General features: G+C 40.5%; 1 protein-coding gene across 1 annotated transcript; it reads right to left on the bottom strand.

Moving 5' to 3' along the window:
- Window positions 1-2,451: 2,451 nt before the first annotated feature.
- On the bottom strand, window positions 2,452-17,643 carry LOC136431243 (putative ammonium transporter 1). The gene is made up of 12 exons (XM_066422570.1): window positions 17,436-17,643; window positions 14,557-14,646; window positions 13,539-13,769; window positions 12,601-12,686; window positions 11,630-11,761; window positions 10,493-10,622; window positions 9,583-9,686; window positions 5,825-5,966; window positions 4,922-5,019; window positions 4,276-4,402; window positions 3,626-3,754; window positions 2,452-2,731 (listed from the first exon to the last, which is right to left on the bottom strand). Exons 1-12 carry the CDS (start codon window positions 17,554-17,556, stop codon window positions 2,574-2,576), a joined length of 1,548 nt encoding a protein of 515 aa, XP_066278667.1. The 5' UTR covers window positions 17,557-17,643; the 3' UTR covers window positions 2,452-2,573.
- Window positions 17,644-17,849: the final 206 nt, after the last annotated feature.

Raw genomic sequence — 17,849 nt, 5'->3', positions numbered from 1 at the left:
GGCGGTTTTACCAAGGACGTTACATTTAACCATATTACATTATAATGTACTTCTTTGATTCCAAGGCCGTTTTTTTCACAAGAACAAAGCGTTTTCATGTCACACACACACGCACACGTATATTTCATATATATAGCTTCTTTGTGATGATGGATGATTAAGAACAGATATAGATAAGGTTTATCTACGAAATGGCAGGTTTATCTACGAAAGCAAAAGAAATATGAATGTGTATGATCATCAGATTAGGTGATGGTTTGACCAGCTTTTAAGCTTCATTAGCAAAACCAACAAGTAATTGACACCAAGGTCAATAAAAAGACCACTTGTTTTTTTTAAACGCGTATGATCAAGGAAGTATTTAATATTATTAAACATGTATTTGTACGGCTCGAGTATTAGATAGAAAGCAACAGTACTTAGTATATATAAACCAAGTGGTCATAGGTCGACATACATATAAACTGATGCAAGCATTACACTATTCTGTCACAAATATGCTTTAACATAACTGTTAAACCTCTGTCACACTTGTGCGTATATACAAGTTCGCATAAGTTGCGTATGAACATGTTTTGGGTTTAGGTTAAGTTTACAGCCGAATAAGTCATTTCTTAGGCTCGATCACTAGGCTGCACAACAGTGGGTCAATCTAGTAGAAAACAACTTCTTCCCCGCAAACCCAAAAAATGTTAATGCGCAACTCACGCACGCTTGAATGTACACACAAGTGTGACAGGGCCCTAACATGCAACTGTTACAGGTGCTGATATCTATTCATTAAGCCTCTATCTAAAATCTACCTTGACTACATGTTTTGTGCAATAATAGACACGATCCAGGCTAACGCGATTCATGCAATGGTACATCGATACATTTCCTAATACATAGATTTGAACTGACTAATGCTCGTACATGTATTTGAGTTTCTACGGTACATTGATTAGTTTTCATACATAGGCTTATCAAGAAAAACCTCATTGCAAATAAAATCTACAACAATAGCGTGTGTTTTGATGCCTTGAAAAACCAAAGATAGCTCAGTGCATGGTGAACATTTTGTTTCCTACAGTGATTTAAAAAAAAAAACCTGTTGATATTAGTCTTTTATAGTCTATCTATTGAACAAGCAAAATTTGCATTAAAGACGAAAGAGACAGGTACAACAGGTGTGTCTTCCTGGATGGTTTTTGTGCATTTGGACAACATGCATACATTTTTTTACATCTTTTTTTCAACCTATCCCCCCCCCCCCCCCCCGTTTACTCTTAGCACCAGTCAATACTTGTCAAATATACATTGCATAATCACCAATTAGGAATCATAAAGGTACTAACCAGTATTCCTGGAGTGCAACTGTACATTTGGTCCATACAAGGTTTAATCAAAAGGCCTTTTAATTCTTATTCTAAACCTCCTCGGTGCATATATATAATATGCACCAAAAACATTAGCTAAGTTTTCACAACTGACTCCACTGCAAATAATGATACATTGGATGTTGGAGATTCATTCAACACAACCAGTGACTCTCACCTACTGATGTTTCAGTGTCTGTCAGACACCTTCCTCAGAGCTTCTGACTGGAGTACTTCTTCTCACCACTATAAGCAGCTAAGGTAGGTGGAGCTCTGAGGAAGTTGTCTGACAGACACCTAAACGTTAGCAGGTGAGATTTCCTGGTTGTGTTAAAAGAATCTCCAAGATCCTATGTTCTACCAACTTGATGAAATTATTTTCAGAAATGATACATTGCATAGATGTCTACAGTTGCATAGAAATGCTGAAGAGCAACAAAACTGTGGGTTTAGCAGATCCATAACATAAGGAGTTAGCACCTTCTTAATATGACAAAACTTACTCAAATATGATGGAGAAGTTTGGTAAAGTCTGCTAACAGAATTCCGACAGGCCACATTTATCCACAACCCTGAAAAATGTGTGGTGTCTAAAGAGACTCCAATCTCCCAGTACAATACACTCTGACTTGTATATCTGAACTGTATATACCTGGGGGGTGCTGGGCTAGAGATCTCTCAAACACAACGTTTTTGAATGTGGTGGATAAATGTTAATGTAGGTTGATATTGAGTTTAGATGGGGAAACAAAATATGACAATATCAAACCATTTCTGACTTGCCAGGTTAATTGTTGTGACAATTTCTATACTTTTCAAGTGAACCGAGGTTGAAAAGACAGTCAAACGCAACCGTGAACTTTTCCAAATCTACCACGACTGCTTTAACCTCCATTAAGTTTAACGTTAATCCGTCAGTTTACATAAATCCGCCACTTTGAAAAACAGTGGGTTTGAGAGATCTCTAGTGCAGCACCCCCAGGTATGCACACTTTAGATATACAGGAGTGCATCATACTGGGGGACGTTGGGTTGGGGATTTGTTAGGACGTATCTTTTCAGCATGGCGGAATTATGTACCCTGGTGGAATTATGTTAGTAGCTACCCCACCCATGTGCAACCACGTCTGACCCCCAGGTGATGGGGAACAGAAGACCTTAAACATGATAGTGGGTGTGAGCGAGTGAGATGTTAAATCTCTTTTTATTTCTTGTTCACAGCCTGGTGTTGTGGACTGGTTCGGGAAGGTATCCCTCGTTGTCGTAAACAAGCTCCGTCAGAGCCGGACCTGTGACCACGGAGGGGCGTGGTATCGCCATGGACGCAGGGTGGGTCATCGCCAGCATATTAGAGGGGTCTCCATGATTGTAGCCTGTAGATAGCAACATCAAGTTGTTAAGTTATATTCAGTACGAATAATACCATGTGGATTCCGAAAAATACCGTAATTGATTTTCACCCAAGTGGCTGTATCACTCTGCGATAGAATATATAATAAAGCACAGCTCTCAATCATGTCTCTATTAAGTTGTTTAGTGACCATGAAAGAGCGTTAGGACCAGGGTTGTCTCCAGCTTTAAACTTTTGTCAGTCCCTGACTCTTTCTTGAGGGGTGGGGGAGTTTATATATTGCACCTGGCCTTGGAAGGCATTGACCATAATGGTTGGAGCTTTGCAAAGGAAAGGCAAAGATTTAGTCAATTGGAATTTGGAAGCCAATGTTTCTCATTCTAATTGATAAATCTGTGAATTTTAGCTTGCGTAAATACATTTTCCTGTCATAAAGTTGAGAGTTTTTTCCACAGCATCAGGAAATCATGTCTCTTTAACCCTTAAGCTGCCGCTCCCAGTTACGACCGGGATACAGACAGTTGCGAAGAGTGCCACTTCGGTTACAACCGGGATAGGGTATTCCCTGGAAGAAAACGGCATTGCCGCACGTGTAAGTGCCTTAACCCGGAAGTTAATACCCCGCTGTAAACGTGGACAGGTTTTGAAGAGTTTCCTAACAGTCTCAACTCTCACCAGGAGTGGAGGACTCGTTCATGCCTTTAGCCCGGCACTTGGGCAGCTTGTCCCGACGGGCGTCTCCAGTATCAGAATCATGGTTTATTTTTACCTATTACCTTTTCAACCGTAATCCTGTCCCCATTTCATCCCTAAATCATGTCTCCCCAAGTTATGCAGAGTCTCTGAACTACAGTTAGTGTTTGTTTGTTTGTTTGTACAAACATTACAAAATAAAATGAAATAAAGTGTAACTCACCAGGAGGGGAGTCGTTGATGCCCTTAGCCCGACACTTGGGCAGGTTGTCCTCGGCCGTCTCCAGGAGCCAGCCGTGTCCGTAGCTCTCCTGAGGGTAGGCTGGCTCGCCGTGCTTCGGAATGTCCAGGCCTGGAGCAGGTAGAGGGACATAATGTCAGATATATAGGAGTGTAAACAAAAATCAAACAAATTTACCTCTGTATATCTACAGGGGCCTTATGTCTGGCATACACTGGTAGATTGCTTAATGCAAAATTCAGGGAGGCAGCAACTTATATTAATGTATTAAGCTCAGTTAAAGCAGTTACTTGCTGAAGAATTAAAATGGCTTCCTGGTTTGATACCCTACAGAAAAGACATTCAGGCCCCAGTGCTAGCCTGCGTTTACACAATCTCTTGTTGGCAGGGATTGGTGAGTCGTTACTAAGGAGGGTCAGATTTATTGCTTAGGTCCCAATTGGAAAGAGGGGCCCACCTGGACAAATTTGCGGCTTCTGGGCCGGGCCGGGACTACACCCCCTACGGGCACCGGCGCAATTGGGACCGTAGCATTAGTCAAGCCAGTCTGAGTGCATGTGTAACTTCAGGTGGCACTAGGAGAGTTCATCATGACTGCACTGAAGAAACACACAGAGCTGTTGATGACGTACCTTTCTCCTCGATCTCTGGTTCGACCCTGAGCACGCCGGCCAGGCGGAGGAACCCAAACATGGTGGTGGTGATGACGCCTGTCCACACAGCGATGGCTACCGCACCCAGAATGTTCCATCCCAAGCCCTGCGTGAGAGAAAGGTATCAAAATCAGAGATTATAAACCAGATGTGCATCAACATGTCATCACATAGGTACAATAGAATCTTACACTCAACTTACAGGTGGTATCTAAACCATCAAACAAAAGCGATGTACAACAGTAAAAAGTTCTAGTCAGAGATGTAAATCAGTGCTAAATTTCAATTGTTTCATTTAGTAAATTGATGTAAATTTTTGTTACACTGGCAATTTCTGGGAAAGAACTGCTAATCCATTTCACCCTGAGTGTAATAAAAGCTACATGTACAAAGACAAAAGGTACATGTAAAAGCTATAAAAGTAAAGAGGTAAAGCATAATGTTTTTTCAAGTAGCCACTGATAATACAATGTGGCTTTGCTCAGTTACAGATGGTATTTTCAGCCAAACCATGTGTTTTTTTTACGTGCAGAGGTTTGATGTGTGTTGCTAAAGCTTGTAACTCCCCCAATATTATACTGGGCAATTAACTAATCACCCTGTAACGTAACAAAACAAAACCTGCCTTGAAAGCCATGAGAGACCCTCCAGATGTGATGATGCCGCCCTCGGTGGCGAAGATCGGAACTGCAATCACTCCCCAGAACCCTCCGCCGAAGTGAACTGTGGAGGAAATTAAGAATTAAGACGTGTTACAGTTCATAATGCATATTGTACTGTTCAATTCATTAATGACCATGCAATATGTCACATCCTGGTCTACTAATACTTCAAAGGAGTGATAAAGTGTACTTTCTGCTATGTTTGCTTCTCTCCAAAAGGAGGAGGAATGCCCGCCTCACCTTTTTCTAAAAACTTGTTAATAATCATGTCAATATAAACGCTGACAGTCTACTTTAATAACAAACCAGCTCAGGGGCGCACTCGGGGTAGTCACCATCTGAAATTTCAACCACTCAACGCCCAGACAGACTCATACAAATATTTGTTCTTCCCCCGCATCATCCCCCGGTGGAACGCCCTGCCTGGCACGGTTGTATCGGCTCCCACCGTTGAGTCATACCGTGCCAGGCTGGAGGCCTGCCTGCCTTAGCCTGGGACCTCCTCCCTCCTGATTTAACCCCCCCCCCCGATGATGATGATGATGTTTGTGTGTATTTATGCCTGTATGTCTCTCTGCTTGTGTTTCCGCACATTTTTTAATGTCAAGGCCACTCTGTTCCTGTCCGTCAAACAGGAGACTACAACGTCATCCATCTACAACGTCACAATTCAATTTCATAGTGCCTGTAGATTAATACAGTAAAAGGAAAATCTAACTACTGAAGGAACAGATGTCAGAAAAGGCAAATTGAGTACTAGTACTAGTAGTAGCATATGACTTGTGTTAACACATGAAAATTTCCGTTTGGACCAGCATTATCTCAACAACACAAACTTCAAGTTCAAGTTTAATTAAGCATCTCACCTGCCACAGCGTCCAGCGGGTCGTCGACCTTCATGACCTTGAGGATCAGCTGACTCCATCCACAGTAGGCCACGCCCGCCACGACACCGATGATGCAGGCGGCCCAGGGGTAGACGTTGTTACAGCCTGCACAGATGGCCACCTGGAGGGGAGATGTTTCATAAGTAAAGTGTATAAGGCCACACCAATTCAATTTCTTGGTTAACAGATTTTTATTTTTAATTTTAGCAACAAAAAAATCATTAAAACAAAAGGCTGGGGTAAAACTTGCACCTGACCCTGTTTACTCCCTGAAATTGTGTGCATCAAAGCAAAAACATTCTGTTTTCATGTTGTTTTTCCAATCTAGCATTTTTTTTTTACATTTTTTTAAATTCCGTTAACCAAGAAATTAAATGTGACCTAAGGGTAAAGGTAAAGCAGTCATCCTCGATTGAGGTGAAGCATGATGCTTTTTCAAGTACATAGTGGCAGTGCCATGTGGCTTTGCTACGGCTCACGTTTTTGGCCACCCCTACTCTTCTTGTTAAGTGTGTTGGGTTCTTAAACGTGCATACATGTAGGTTTGACGCTTGAGGCCTGTGCCTGACCTTTCATCACCATCCGAAATGACGAGTGCAATCCCTAACATGTCCAAGTTGGAGTCGACCCCTAAGGATCGAACTCGGCCCCAGGATCCACAGAATTTGGCAAAGCATCGAGGCAACAATACAAGTTGCGACATGAGTATGATTAATGTCATAGCCAACTGTTACAACCAGCACAGATAGCAGAGAAGGACTCTGGAGTAGAGATGTTTAATACTCTAGTTTAAGAAAATGTTATTGTGATGCTTGTACATAAATTCAAGTGGCATCAAGACCAAAGTGTGACACAACCAGAGTTGTCAAACAAGTTGATGTTGATTAATTGTGGTTAAGCCAACTGTAAGCAGACAGTCTGGCATGGTACGTGATGTGCAGTTTAATTGTGGCTAGGAAGTGACCGAGAGGGCGGACTGAAGCTGAAAAGATGTGGAGGCAACCGAGGGAGCGGACTAAAGCTAAAAAAGCCAGCACCCAGGCTAAATTCAAGTGGTAACATTTAGTACTGACCACATTAAATGTCAACAAGTGTGCTACAACCAAAGTTGTCACGTACAACTTATTGTGACTTGAGTATGATTGACATAGTTGCCTGCTTGAACTCAGTCTGTAACATCTCAAGTGTGACACAAGTTGCAAAAAGAGTATTAATGTCATCATAGCCAACTGTCAACAGGTTAAAACCTGTACAGATGGCAAATAAAGATGATAAAAACTCTATCAAGACCAAAGTGTGACACAACAAGAGTTGTCAAACAAGTTGTTGTTGATTAATGTGCTTAAGCCAACCCACAATCTGCAGACAGTCTGGCATGGAACGTGATGTGCATTTTAATTGTGGGCATCCATACTCAATTAGAGTCTGATTAGCCAACTGTCAGCAGGCATCATCACAGCCTGTGCAGTTAGTCACCTGTACAGGGAACGTTTATGGTAGTGTAAGAAACATTCCTCTACTATCTAATTGTATATGATCAAACAGGGTGGTAACTGAAATTCGGAAAATGGAATTTTTGCGGTAGTTTTAAATTCTTAGCTGAAAGGGTCATCGCAAAAAACGCGAACATTAAACAAACATGAAAAATTTCAACATTTACAGTATTACTGCACTGTTTTATATACAATCAAATGGTAAAAAAATAGAAGTTTACCAACTGAAGATGAAAACTTAAAGAAAAACAAATTTACCAAGAAGAAAAGTTAAAACCACTGTGAAATTGTATCCACACAAATTTGGAGGCATTTACAGTAAGTAAGATTAAGATCAAAATGCCATGAAGTGTGATACAACCAAAGTGACATGTCATTGTGACATGCCTATTGAGTATGATTAATGCGGTTACCTGTTTGTAGACAGTCTGGCATGGAACATGATGTGCATTTAAATTATGGGCAATGTGGACTCAATGTGCACTTATCTACAAAACAGCTAGGTGGCGCTGTGGTGCTTTGCTTTCCATGACTCAATTAAGCTGGCACAAGACTAGTACTGTACAAAACCTGCATTTCAAGCTAAATTGATCGCCTGGCCTTTGATTGGAGCTTTCACCTCAGTTGGAACATGAACAGAATATCGTCAACTACAAGTTGTGAGTAGATTCTTGTTGTCATTGTTTGCAGACTGACTTTAAGCCAAACAATTGAGTGGTGATCAATCTAGGATTTACCAGCAGCTGAAATTCTCAAAGGTTTTCAAGGTTTTCATCTATTGAGAAAGTACTTAGTGGTATATTTAACGGGGGTTGCCCTACCTTAGGACGCGCCCTAACTTAGGACGGATTTTTTAGTGATCTTGTTATGCATAAGTACGCCGTGTTTGTGTCCACTGACTATGCTCATAAGGAAGATAAATAAACCAAGTCCATGCACATAATTTTTATTTGCATTCAAAACATATGTGAACATATTCATTTCTTGTTTTATCGAGAATAGTATTTTGACAATAATGATGGCAACGGTGAGTAGAGGGTCACTGCGTAGCTAGACGGCCCGACACCTAAATATACGACCTGTGCCAAGCAGATATACAACTATCATGCACATAAGAAATATAACTTCATAAAACACAAGAAAATTGGGTCTTTAAGTGTTTGTTGAGAAGAAAACCGACCAAAGAAAACAACGTAAACATCGCTGCCGTCTGGCAACGTTGTTTTCCCGCCATTTTTTGGGGTAGCGATGGTGGCGGACGGCAATTCAACGCACAGCTTTGTAACGCTCTAACATGTGATTGGTACCGTCTATGAAAAGGAAACTGAATACAGATATGGCAAAGATATTTCCCAATAAGTAGACGGAGTATTGTTGCTGTAAGCGGTGTCGTTTTTTCGTAATGATTCTGTAAGTCGGGTCGCATGCAAGACGTACGTCGGGCCGCGCGCAAAGTGCGTAGTAGCCTATTTCCCGCAAAAACATGAGCTGGGATGCGCTAGATATAGCCCTTCTCACATGACGTTAGAAGTGCACACAGTCAAAATTTTCCGGTCAAAAGAAAGCTAGAATATAGCAGACTTCAAGCCTTATTTACATTTCCCTAACTTCATCACCAACTTCCGAAGAGAGCAAAATTACCAAAGCGTACTAAGTTAGGCACACTATCTGGCGTAGCACTAAATCAGAAGGTACATTCGTGAAAACGTCTCACAGCGTTTGCCGCTTGTAAATCGGAGTGTGAAGGGCACATGAACAGTATGAATACATTTCCTGTCCATGTATGTTCTTTAGATAAATGTGTTCAAAATTCATTCATTAAAACATGACCATTCTCTGGCAAAAATTCTCTGGCAAAATTCATTCATTAAAACATGACCATTCTCTGGCAACCAGCAATGGAGCGCCGTGAGTTCGAGCGCGTAAAAAAACGTCCTATGTTTGGGCGACTCCCGTTAAAGGCCAGGGCAGTTTTTATGATTGAGACGGCCTGTGGATTACACTGCTAAGTTCCAACTGATTTCTAAACAGCATTCCCGTCGGGTAATTGACGCACTTTCAGGCGTGGCCCCTACATGGCCCCTTTGGACTACCTGCGGTCCGGCCTAGCCCCCAAATCATTTTAGCTCGGATTTTAAGTACGGGCGGGACTACAGCCCCAATGGGCACTGATGCAAAATTGGGACCAAAGCATAAGCAGTCAGGCATGGTGCTAGGTATATAAAAAAACAAATCAACACCTACCATGCCAGTCAGCGCTCCGTTCAGAGTGGTCAGCAGACTCCAGTGCAGATCTCCCAGCAGCCCCACACGCTTGATCACCATGGCGATCAGTCCAGCACTGGAACCTGGCGGCACAGAAAAAAAATCTCCAAGTTTAGATTTGTCAGAATAATATTCCTAAATGGTGTCTGAGCTAAAAAGTTAAAAAGTAGGGGTTTTTGTACCGAAAGATATCTTACACAGTCGAAGATAGAAAGTTGAGAGCTGGATTAAATTTGTTATACAATTGAAAGTTTTATTGCAAGTTCTGAGCTTCAAGAGGCTAATTGCAAGTATATGTTACATAAAAAGGACGGACAGACAATGACGAACAATATAGCATGTAACTACTCTAGTCTCACTACTCCGAAAATAAATAAGCACAAGGACCTGTATGGTATCTCATTTCAAGGGCAATTTGCACTGGATGGTATAAACGTGAGAACTTCATGTCATTTAAGCCTTAACCACTGATGAAGCCACATCGGCGAAATCGATTTGTGTAAAAGGCTGAATAAAGCGTTCCAAAGTTCCCAAACGTGAACCATGTGGCTCCAGCTGTCTTACTGAAGGATGATTGCGGTGCGAAAGATGTCGGTTAGCTTGAGTGCCTCCTTCCCCAATTCCTACTCAGTCTCACTACTGTCACTGAATTCTTACTTAAATTATTGGGTTAATCGAATTCTTTTTCTGGTTTTATACATGTTTTTGTAAAATATTGATTCACAAATTCAACACCAAAATTCAGATGTGTAAGAATGTCACACTTAATATATAATTGCCTCTAAAACATTATGACTTTCAAATTACACTAATGGTACTTGTCTTGGAACAAGATTCTATCATTGCAATCCTTTTTTTCTGAACATTAATTCTGCACTCTGGCACTCACCAGATATGACAGTGTTAGTGATGGCCAGCGCTACGATGACCCCGTCCCCAGGGTTGGAGATGGCGCCCTGCGATCCGCCGTTGAACGCCAGGAAACCGAAGAACAGGATGAAGGCACCGAGAGCAGCAAGCTGGGGGAAGAACAATCGTTGTCCATTCACACATGGCAAAATAATGAATTCTAAAGAACGTCTGATTACGCTAATTAAGTACTGTAAATGCTGAAATGTTTGCGGTGGTTTTCTGTTTGCGGTTAGCTCTTTGCCGCAAACTCAAAACCACCGCGAACATTTCTGCATTTACAGTTCACCGGCGTTCCTGTAGCGCTACTATTGTTTCAAACGCAAACACAAAACTACCGCGAACACTCCATTTTCTCCCTACCGCGAAATTAAAACCACGCAAACTTAAATGCATTTACAGTAGATCCTTCTCAATGGCATTCTGTATCAAAAGGAGTTTTTTTGGTTTAGTCCAATAATTCAATTCTTTGTGGTCTTATAAATCATCATACTATGCCGTCAATAGTACATAATTATAATATGGGGGGAAGAATCATCGTCTATTCACACATAGTTGTAATAAAAATTATAACTTATGATAACATATGACCACACTTTTTAGGTATGTGCAGGCCTTCATAATCTATTTTGGTGGCTATTGAGATTTACAACTGAACAAATAGTAAAATCGTGAGTAAAAATTTGTGAATGGGAATAGTGACCCAATTTTTTGTTGTTGTCATAATGGGAAAAACAGGAGAGGCTATTCCGAGAAGCAACAAAAAAATTGGTGTGGCCTTATCTGACTTAACAGTTTACTGAAACGTTATTTATGATTCTGTACGTAAACATTTCAAGTAAAACTAATAGTTAAACTACTGCATTTACCCCATGTGGTCATGAATGTTCAAATAAAGATCATCATTATCATCGTCATTGTTCTTCTAAAATGATCACAGCCACTGTGAGCCAATACGCTGTACTTACAGCTCTTAATGACAAGTGCAATTATCTGTAAGATTGCAAAATTAACATGCAATTAAGGGAAAGTTAAAATCCTTCTCATACCTTTCCTATGAGTGCTGAGTGCTAAGCAAAGAATGCTATATAGTAATAATGTCCTTGATGTAACTTACTGGAACAGTGTGGCCGGAGATCTGGACAGGTTTCCCGTGCTGGAAGCGCCCGATCCTGGGCCCGACTACGGAGGCACCCGCCAGGGCTGCGATGCCGCCAACAATGTGCACCACACCACTCCCCGCAAAGTCCTGTAGAAAAACACATCAATAATGTCCAACTGTTTGCACAGCAAATGATGACAACAATCCTTCTCCTGTGATATCTTCTAAAGATAAGAGTGTTTAATAAATTACAATGCTAAAATCTTTGTTTCCAAGTCAGTGCTGATAGTCCACTGCATACATGTTTGATCTATAATTCTATGATTCTATGAGTCCTACATGTGTGTTTCTTTAACCTTCTCCCTGCTGCCTAACTTTGTAACCAATAGGGAATGGGCCCGGTTGCTGAACATCTGTGTGGTGCAGTGGTAGATCACTCGGCTGTCAAACAATGGGTCCCCGGTTCGTATCCCGGTGTGCCCAGAGACATGTCCGGACGTTGTGCCCTTGGGAAAGGCACTTAACACGACTTTCCTCACTTCACTCAGGTGTAAATGAGTACCTAGCTCATCTAGGGTTAGGAACGTCCCTCGGATAGGACATTAAATGGAGGTCCCGTGTTTGGGGAGAGCCACACTCCGCGCACGTTAAAGAACTCACCACACCTTTCGAAAAAGAGTAGGGGCATGCCCCGGTGTGCGATGGTCCAAAACCTTACAGTCCGGTCTGGGATGACATCTTGAAAAGGTGATAGTTCACCTGTTATGTCAATCCTTCCACAAATGTGGTAAATCGAAATAAATAAATGTCTACTTCAAGGTTTTCAAAAAAGTCTTTTGGAGCTGTAACACCCCAATTCCTTGGCCCCTCCTGAAAAGTCAGAATTTTTTTGTATTTGCCCCCGTGATTTTTTCACAATCAACGTACAACCCTCACATTTATGTAAAACTTATAAGAAAGAAGAAATTAAATTTCGTAAAGATTACCTGGTAGGTGAGTCCAGTGCCCACACCTGTAAAGAGCCAACCCTTGGGGTCCCAGGCCCAGTGAGCTGCCACAGGGTACACCACACCTGCAATGCAATTTACATCATATAACACAATCATGTAATCAGCTTGATAACAAAAGAAAAAGAAGGGACAAATGCCGAGTCAGAGGACTTGTGTATCATGTTTGCCACATCAATTTAATTTCTTGGTTAACAGAATTTTAAAAAAAATGCTAGATTGGAAAATCAACATGAAAACAGAATATCAGATGAAAGTCTGTACTTTGGTGCACACAATTTATATATAATTCAGGGAGCGAATATGGTCAGGTGCAAGTTTTCACCCCAGCCTTCTGTTTTAACGATGTCCTTGTGCTAAAATTTTTAAACAATCTGTTAACCAAGATTTTAAATTGGTGTGGCCTAAGCAATTGTTAATTTGACCTGCAGGTCATCTATCAACTCAGTAGTCACTCCTGGCTGTTTAACTTTTAGAAAGTTAGAGAAAGGTAGTGGGTGTACTACAGGACTTAATATATGTGTGTTATTGATGGTTACAGTAACAATCCATGATTTCTCTTGTTAGTAAATACCAACTACATTTAATTCCAATCAATTTCTACTCTATGTGTTGATGAAGGTTAGACATCCAGGTTTAGTAAGTTAAAGATAAAATAACATAGCTATTCAGAGTTTTGGTATAAAACCGTGTTCTCCAGTCCTATCGTTAGTCACTAGTACTGACGAAAGACAGCGGATGCTGTCTGAAACGTCTGACTGTTACAAAATTCTATCCAGCTTGGGCATTACAATATATCTACTCTATGTGCTTAGATCAACAAAGACTTCAGAGTTAGATAACTGGAGCTATGACTGGAATCGATATCATTCTGTGTAAAACTAAATTCTTGGCGCGACTATAAAAATCACACCTACCGGTGAGCACGGCACAGTACACAAGGTAGGCGCTGAACTCCGTCCTCTCCGCCATGGCCCCCGACACGATTGTCGAAGCGGTGGCGGCGAACACGAAGTGGAAGAACCAATGGGCGTACTGCGATCCCTCGATGCCCTCTAGGAAGAAGTGTCCGTGTCCTATGAACAGGTTGCTTGGTGTTCCGAAAGCGAAGGCGTAGCCGACCGCCCAGTACGAGATTGCTCCGATACCTGTGATGTTATGACATCAACACTGATTATTAGTATTAGCAAACCTTTATTTTCCTTGGAAGGCCCTGTCGGCCAGTACATATACATATATATTGTACATTATTAGTATTAGCAAACCTTTATTTTCCTTGGAAGGCCCTGTCGGCCAGTACATATACATATATATACATGTCCGTTCTTCCCAGGGGTCCATTAAAATAGAGGCCAGAAGAAATCTTTGTTTTTCTGATACTATCCAAATTTTCTGGGCAAAAAAAGTAAGGTTTAGTGCAACTTTCTGCCCTTTTATGTAAACACACTAGCTTTGCAGGCAGGTGGCAGTGGCAATGTTTAATTACATGGAATGAATTGTCTAGACCCTTCTTACAGCATTTAAGGCCACACCAATTTAATTTCTTGGTTAAATGATTTTTTTTAAATTTTAGCCAAAAAAAAAATCATGAAAACAGATTAGGCTGGGGTGAAAACTTGCACCTGGCCCTGTTCACTCCCTGAAACTGTGTGACCAAATTAAAAACATTCCTGTGAGATTCTGTTTTCATGTTGTTTTCCCAATCTAGCATTTAAAAAAAAAAAATTTATTCCGTTAACCAAGAAAATAAATTGGTGTGGCCTAAAGTTATTAAAGGAATGTTGACCCTTAATATTGCATCAACACAGTGTAAAACAGTGCAATTGTACTAAAAAAAAGTTTAAGGGAAAACCACAATCTTTAACACACACACACATACAAACTACATACACATTCCGGGCTGACACGATAAAAGAAACACATATTAATACTTACAAACATCCAGGATGTTCTTCAGCAGGATGTTGGTGGTGTTCTTGCTCCTGACTGATCCAGCCTCCAGGAAAGCAAACCCAGCCTGCATAACTGTAAAGACATGTACAGTGAAAACAATTGTCAAAAACATTGGTATACATATGCTGCAAAATCCAAAATGAGTTCGACAAACTTCGTAATGAATTAGATTCAAGATCCGATGACGAACAAAAAAAGGCATCCAAAGATTCTTCCAGTTTTTGCACAGTGGAGTGCAGGGAACTGAGACTGTTTTCGGACAAAATCCAGCTGCATTCTGAGACAAAATGGTTAAGATTGCCCTCTGGAATGGAAAAGGTTGTGCCAAGCCTTCTTATATTTTCCAGTAATGGCATATTTTCTCAAGACAGAGGACTGATGGTGCCATACCACTCTATCATGAACTATTGAACACTGCTCCAATGTTCTTCAAAAAATCCGGGGTGAAACTTTTGGATCTGATCAGTTTATAAAGCATTTGGCATAATTATGAGATTATAAATAATAACCCAGATTTAAGACATAGTTTCTTAAGTAGAGGAATGAAATTAGGTCAGAGATTTTCTCATAATGTTGCATGTAGCTCAGTTCCTTCTCCATGCTGCCGAACTCTGTAACCAATAGGGAATTGGGTGCCAATGGCTACGTAAGTGTGCTAAAGGGTTAAACTTAAATATTTGGCAAACTAGAGTTAAGTATTTGTGCTTCATATACTTCAGGTTTGCTATGTTAGTTTAGCGATTACGGCGTCTTTTTATAAATATGAATTGGTATTGAATTTTTATTTGAGTTGAATGTGTGATAGTTGTGTGCCAATTTCTTGAAAAGAGAACGCTTGCGACTCCAAAAGACACCCCTCCCAAAAAATTGGTATGGCTACCCTATGACATCATAATTCAAGATGGCAGCCACCACACATGCCAACGGATCCAACAAAGGTTTTGCTATGCAAACCTGAATTAATTTAAGCCCATTTAGGCTTTAGCTACTACATACCAACATCTGGTCAGCCAGCCCCAGTTCTGATAGCTCAGAATCAGATGGTAAAAACCTGCTGAGGAAGCAAAAATTCCTGGCCTGTTCATGTACCATCCATCATTGTGACTTACAAGTTAAATGCCCATCCAGACAAAACACTGCCTGACACCCTGACAACTAACTTTAATCATCCCTGAAAAGATAGACACACCTCAGGCCAAAAAATGCTGTCAGACCAGTATTGACAAATTGACACAATCATATCTTTAATTGCAATTTTTCATAAAAGGTTTTAATGGCTAAGTACAGTCAAATCTTGCCCAAGGCACCACCAGGGGGATCGAGGAAAATCAGTCACGTTGGACAGGTGGTTGCCTTGAAAAGGATCCACTCACAACATGTTTCCAAGTTGAGGTGTCGATACAATATAACATAGATTGATGGAAAATGAAATGATATTTTAGACAGGTTCAATTCCAATTGACAGAAAGATTCCACAAAAATGATATTTTCCGCAGACTGTACTGAAGAACTGGTCAGCTTAGCTCGGCTCTCAGTGAATGGCATTCAGTGGAAATGGATATTAAGCTGTTGTTGGGTAGAACATTATTACAAACCCCTGTGGATATATTTCTACATTTCACCTATCAAAACAAAAGTGACAATTCGGTCAAAATCCTTTTGAATTTTATCCACAAGTCCTAGGGGCTTAATACATTTTTTCTTCCAATAAAAAGTAGCAGGTGTAACATAAAAAGGGCACTGTAGGAGTTATTGCCCATTAAAACCCAGTTAGAAAGCAATTAAGAGCTTGGTACTGGAAGTCATATAAATAAGCAAACTCATCTCAGTATCAATAATCAAGCAAAGCATGGCCACTATCCAGTCACAAAAGGCTTAACCATTACCATCACAACCACACTAGAAAATTGTCTGTAGCTAAGGTACAGCTTTTGTCCTATTCTGTATTTGAATTCCTATTGTCTAACAAAAGAATACTGCCTTGAATTGTAATCACAGTAGTCTTGATTCCGAAGGCAAGGGGCACCAAAGTCTAGACTACAGTACAACTTTTTACCCAGAGTCAGACTACTTTTCTGGATATTTCCAGACACTTTCCGTTCATTATTTCATGTGCTGTGACAATCGTCTTTTGACATATAACGTTAATCCTCTTTTCGCATTAATACTTTGGACGTAATTAAACCTAACGCTCTTACGGTACTATAGTTGCGGGCCCATCAGCTATTCACAAAAATCTATTCACAAGATGTAACCCGATATGCAAACACTGTCCGACAGTCCCGCTCTCTAACAGCGCCGCCCCTCTCTCCAAACAAGGAGGTTATCTTAGTAAAGGTCTATATAACCTCCTTGATACTAACTTGGCGTTTGTGCTCAGATATCCAGCATTTCTTCACATGAAGATCAATTTACATTGGATATAACGTTACATATCATAACTTTAGTATCGATATTAGAGTACATAGCATTTCTTTTAAGACTGCACTTTTAATAAAGTTTGGAGACTTTTCAATAGGGTAAAGCAATAACGTAAAGTATGTTAAAACATAATTGAAAGTGCGAATAGACACGCTTACCATTCAGTTCCACGACAGAGTGTATTTGATAATTCAAACTAAAATTCAAAATATTTTGATTCCGCCTTCGCCCAGATGGTGGCTCATTAAAAAGCGCGCGTTTTCCCTAAACAAAACATTGCACAAACATATGCTGAAATCCAAATTGTAGACAAGAAATTTCTGAAAGTCAAAACAGATTTCATATCCCTTATCAAGTAACACTATGACAAGGAAATAGCTTTTAATTTTGTACAGGAATAAATGAATGACGTAAAAAGAAAATTATGATTTTGTACTCACGAAAGACGAAACAGCCCATCATAAGAAGGAAAAACTCGTCGGAATTCCCCATCAGAGCGACCAGCTGTTGCTCCAGGGAAGGTTCCGGCGACTCGGTGGTGTTGGTTGCGTTACTTGACATTTTCTTACGAGATATGTCTTCTGTGCGGGCCCTAAGGTGTCCAGGAGAGAAGGTTGTGAAGCAACGTGTCTTCGCCGGGTTTTGTCTTGTTATGGGTCGCTTGAGAATGATGCACTCTTGACATAAGGGGACCAAAATTTTATCAATACATTTTTGACAGTCTGTCATATTTAAAAAGAGTCAAAAATGTACATAAAACAATTATTAATATAAGTATAAATGTATTAATTGTTCAGTTTATGGAAATTTATGAAGATAAATGAGTACAATTTATCCTCATTGACATTCATGAT

The sequence above is a fragment of the Branchiostoma lanceolatum genome, chromosome 3, assembly GCF_035083965.1.
Source record: "Branchiostoma lanceolatum isolate klBraLanc5 chromosome 3, klBraLanc5.hap2, whole genome shotgun sequence".
NCBI classification, from domain to species: domain Eukaryota; kingdom Metazoa; phylum Chordata; class Leptocardii; order Amphioxiformes; family Branchiostomatidae; genus Branchiostoma; species Branchiostoma lanceolatum.
This window is presented reverse-complemented; position numbering and strand designations above follow the sequence as displayed.

What these genes read in the sequence shown, in the direction of transcription:
- LOC136431243 (XM_066422570.1), bottom strand. Translation starts at nt 17,556, where the DNA reads ATGTCAAGTAACGCAACCAACACCACCGAGTCGCCGGAACCTTCCCTG. An exon ending in GAAGAACATCCTGGATGTTT is followed by an intron (nt 13,770 to 14,556) that starts GTAAGTATTAAT and finishes ATAACATCACAG; the next exon opens with GTATCGGAGCAATCTCGTAC. An exon ending in GTACTGTGCCGTGCTCACCG is followed by an intron (nt 12,687 to 13,538) that starts GTAGGTGTGATT and finishes ATTGCATTGCAG; the next exon opens with GTGTGGTGTACCCTGTGGCA.